Genomic DNA, 4,865 nt, shown 5'->3' with positions numbered 1-4,865 from the left:
TAAACGAAGAATAAGAGAGATAGTTTTAACGAGCGGGGGAGAGGGAGAGGGGAGATGTGGGAAGAATCATAGATATTTAAAGTGAAAGAGAGAAAGAGAGAAAGAGAGTGAGTGAGTGAGGGTTAGGGTGTGTGAGTGAGAGAGTGAGAGATAACTGACGTTAGATTCGTAAGACGAATGACAAGTACGATTCTCGACCTCGAATGTCATCCTCGAATTTCTCCACTCGTGATATCCCTTCAGGGACCTCAAATTCTCTCTCTGTCTCTCTCTCTCTAACTCTCTCGTTGGCACCCTTTTCCTCTCCAGCTGTCTGTTTATACGTGTCTCTGCATATACCACCTACCCGTTCGCATTTCTCACATCCATATGCATGTTTCGCAGGTAGTACGGGCCGCTTAATGGCGCCCAGATTCAATCGGGAATTCGAGTGATTTCGAAATTGTCGTCAAACAACCCCGACACACTCATGGATTCAAAATCGATACTTTACGTTTTTCAAAATCATCTTTATTCTCTCCTTCTTTTTTTCTTTTTTTGTAGTAAAGATATCGGATATTATAATATTTTCCATCGAATCTTCATTTGTTTAATATCTTATCAAATATTATTACTTTCTTTTTATTTCGGTTTGCTATATATCGTAATTATTTATTATTCGAGCAATCTTTTTTACAAAAGTTTTTAGTTCAAAGAGAAAATGATTTTAAAATTCTGATAGGACGTAATGTGTTACAATAGTTTATTGAAAAAGGGGATCAGTGGTGATGGTGGTGGTGGAGAGCAGAGGGACAAGTAAAATAGGGTTCGAGATTATTGCTAACCCTAAAATTCGTTCGTAAGACGCGTACGCGTCGATCACAACCCTAACGAGCAATTTGAATGCCGCAATATTAATACTAGCCGAGGCCAAGACCGCAGAATCCATCAAGTTCAGCCAATGGGTTCCATCCAATTACGGATACGTTCGACGATGCGTAATAATAACAGGTAACAACGAAAGACGTACCGTGATCCCTCCCTCACCCTTTCTCTCTTTATTTCCCTTCCTTCCTTCCAACCAACCAACCAACCAACCAATCCTCGCCATTAGTTCAACCGCCATGTTGGTTCGTCACTTTACGGATATTTTATTTATAAAACGAAAAGAAATCTTTTTTGTTAGGAAAAAAATAAATTATTAATTCTGTCCAATGAACATTTATAATCTTTTGTTTAATACTCTTTGGAACTCTTGTGAAGACCAAAGAAATTTCTCGTGAAATTGTTTAATACGAATAATCCGATCTTTTACATAATATTTTAATATTTTATAAGAAGAAAATTGTGTAACCCATTGGCATTTTTTATTTTTATTTTTTATAGCAGGAAAAGAAAAGGAATAAGATAATTGTTAAAGAAAAATTAGAAAATATGTGAGGTGAGGGAGGGAACATTGATCGTAGAATTTAAATCTAATATAATATTATTTTGAATTTTATCTTATTTTATTTCATTTTATTTTATTGAACAAAGTTTGTATATCATTTAGCATCCCTTTGTTTATTGGTCAAGCGTAGCAATAAGGCTGATAATATTATTTCGATATGAAACACATCAGAAACAGATGAGAAAAAGAGAGAGGAAGAAAGAGAGAGAGTGAGATTGACATATACACGAAAATAATCATTGGTAGAATGAAGACAGTACTGCTGCGAAGTGTCAGCTCCGAACTGAAAGGCAAAACTTGAGAGATGGTTAAGAGACAAGATATATACGCCAGGTTTAACTATAATAGTGGAGGAGAATCGTTTGATTTATGGATCGGTACTCGACCCGTTAGAAACTGACAAGCTGCTTGTTCAAAATGTTTGGATTTTCGGAACAATGATATTGGTCAATCCGTTGAACTTATCTACATTTCCAAATTTAAACGAAAAGAAAAAACTAATATAGAAAATAATTTTAATCATTTAATTATAATGTTAAAAAATTCTTACGAATATATATTCGATACTTTGATATTTTTCAATTTTTATGATTAAAAAAAAGGAACAAAAAAAGAAAGTTTTAAACTGAATAATAGAAAAACGTCATAACAGTTTTAACTTACCATTGTTTTTATTTTAAAATGTTAAATATAACGTATAATTATCGTTATATTTGTGAAATATTTGAAGAAAACTGTTGCAACATTCATATCGTTGATCCGAAAATGAAACGTTGATCCCGTTTTGCAATTCTTAATCATTAGAATTTTATTAAACGTTACTCGCTTATTTACTTTACTCCTGCTAGGTATCATCGGGAATGACAAGAAACTCTAAAACAATATTCCAAATTATTCCAAACGAGAATGTAATTAAATTACCGAATTTACGTCACATCTTAAAAGTATGTATACTCGCGTATATTTTCTTAATGAGTAGAAAAAGAGAGAGAGAGAGAGAGAGAGAGGGAAGAAAAAGAGACCAAACTAGGAGGAACAAAAATTGCGAGTGAACGAAAGATCATTGAGAATAAAAATAGAAAAAGAAAAAATGGGAGATGGAGAATGGTCGGATCGAAGAAGAGAAAATAAAGAAGAAAGTAAGAGAGACAGGTAGATAGATGGATAGACGGAAAGAAAGAGAAAGAGTAGGAAAGATTTCAGAGAACAATAGTTTCTAGATGAAAGAGTTTGATGGCTTCAGGCCACGTTCTCTCTCTCTCTCTCTCTCTCTCTCTCTTTCTCTCTCTCTTTCTCTTTTTCTTTCTCTTTCTCTTTATCTTTCTTTTTATGTTTTTCACAAACTATTCGTCTTCTTCTCCCTTTCGTAGTTTCTATCTTATAGAAACGTATTCGCAATTAGCCGACACGAATTGAAACAAAACAATGACCAACATTTTCCCTGGAAATGCCGGAAACCTTCTCTGCTAAATACCGTCTGGTCTGTTATATTTAACTGTTACAAACCAACCCCTTTCGAATACCTGGATACTCTCTAAGATGTCCGAAAAAATAACCGGAAAAATATATTTTTTCATTGTACTTTTAAAAGGTTGCATGATATTTTTATATTTTGTTCATTCGTTGGATAAATAACATTTGTGCAATCCAATTTCATATGTTATATCGGATATTTTGTTAGATTTATAATCAACAATTATACGTTTATAAAACTACCCTCCCCCATCCCCTTTTGAAATTTATTTAATAAAGTATAAATGAGATGATTTTAATTATGAGTGACGATAATTACAACAGATCGGTGTTATTTCGAATTGCGAAATAATTTTCGTTAGAAAAATTGTGTCCGATAATAATTAAGTAAATAGGTAGGGTATATATATTTTAAATCGATCGAATAATTTCGATGTGAAATACAATTTTTTTTTCTTCCGATAATTAAAATTAATACGTACAGTATATAAAGGAAAATTATTAACGACGGACATTTTTTTTTTTGTGGCGGGCGTACGAAAGAAAATTCCTTTTTAAAACTGATCGCTTTTTTTCTTTTTTTCTTTTTTTTTTTAACGATATATATATATATATATATATAGACAAAATTCGTTAAATTCCAGAAGTAGAAAATTGAAGCTGACGTTATCGTCGAGCCTTCATTTTTCTTTTCCCCTCATTGCTTTTTCTCAAAGTCTACCCACCATAGCTTCGTCTGAGAACGGAACTACTACTACTACTACTACTACGAAAGGAAGTCGAGATGATTCCAATAACTGCAAGAGCCGAGTTCAATAACTGTACGGCTTATCCTGACATCGTTTCTTTTTTTTCCTTCTTTTTCTTCTTATCCTTTCTTACATACCATCTATCGAATAGAAAATCCCCACTTTCTTATATTTACACACACACACACAGATACACACACATAGAAACATGCATAGCATATTTAATATACACGATAATTAATACTATTTTTTTTTTATTTTAATATATTTAATATAATGTTTCAAATAAATCTGTTTTTTTCTCTGTTACTCTCTAATATCATATTTAATAATAACAAAAATTTGCAGAGAATATATATAAATTATTATATTACTATATCCTATATATATAATAAAACAAAATAAAATCTGTGTCTTTTGATTTTGTTTAAACTGTTCCGTCTCTAGATAAATCGCATTTGATAAAAATCCATGGGAAAAAATTTATAAATTATATTCTATAGACCGTTTAAATTATTTTTATTTCATTAGCTTTGAAAATATATATATTTTATTTTTTATCATTCTCACTTTTATATAATATTTCATAGAATTTTCAAACAAAATATTATTATACATTATTATTCTAATTATACGTTTCAGCATTTGGAAAAGAAATTTATTTTATTTCTCTCTCTCTCTCTCTCTCTCTTTCTCTTTCTTTCTTTCTTTCTTTCTGTCGATTTTTTTTTTTCTCTCCTTCTATATATTTTTCACTTTCTTTTTTTGTATGTCAGCGTTAACCATCTAAATACGTATCTAGTTACTTTTGAAAATCTCATCGTATTCGAATAAACGAATCCCGTCGTCGTTTCGTTTCCGACACTGGGATTTCACGGTTGAGAATTTCAACGTCGGAAAAAAGGATAATATAGTCGACTATAATTTTTTTTTTTTCTTTCCTGCGAGCACACGGTACGCGCAAAAGGAAGAGGAAGAAGAAGAAGAAGATGATGATGATGATGATGATGATCTCATTGTGTGTGTGATTTCAGATAAAAATCTATAAAAAAGAATATAGAAATTATATATTAGAAACGTATTTATATACATATTTAGAAAAGTAAAAAGTATAATTTAAAAACGTATATTTCGTATGACTGAAACAAATTAATTTCATTTGAAATCAAACGAAACAATTACAATTTGCATATAAAGGAAAATTATTAATATTA

At 31.1% G+C, this 4,865-nt stretch overlaps 1 protein-coding gene across 1 annotated transcript in view; it reads left to right on the top strand.

The window, feature by feature from the left end:
- Window positions 1-925: 925 nt before the first annotated feature.
- The window catches only part of LOC106788944 (poly(rC)-binding protein 4), a 54,967-nt gene continuing 51,027 nt past the window's right edge, over window positions 926-4,865 (top strand). Inside the window, exon 1 of the mRNA XM_014752691.1 lies at window positions 926-990. Coding sequence (XP_014608177.1) covers window positions 941-990 — 50 coding nt within the window. The 5' untranslated portion in view covers window positions 926-940. The remainder of the gene's footprint in view (window positions 991-4,865) is intronic.

The sequence above is a fragment of the Polistes canadensis genome, unplaced genomic scaffold, assembly GCF_001313835.1.
Source record: "Polistes canadensis isolate GaletaPanama2010 unplaced genomic scaffold, ASM131383v1 scaffold_6, whole genome shotgun sequence".
In the NCBI taxonomy this organism is placed as follows: domain Eukaryota; kingdom Metazoa; phylum Arthropoda; class Insecta; order Hymenoptera; family Vespidae; genus Polistes; species Polistes canadensis.
This window is presented reverse-complemented; position numbering and strand designations above follow the sequence as displayed.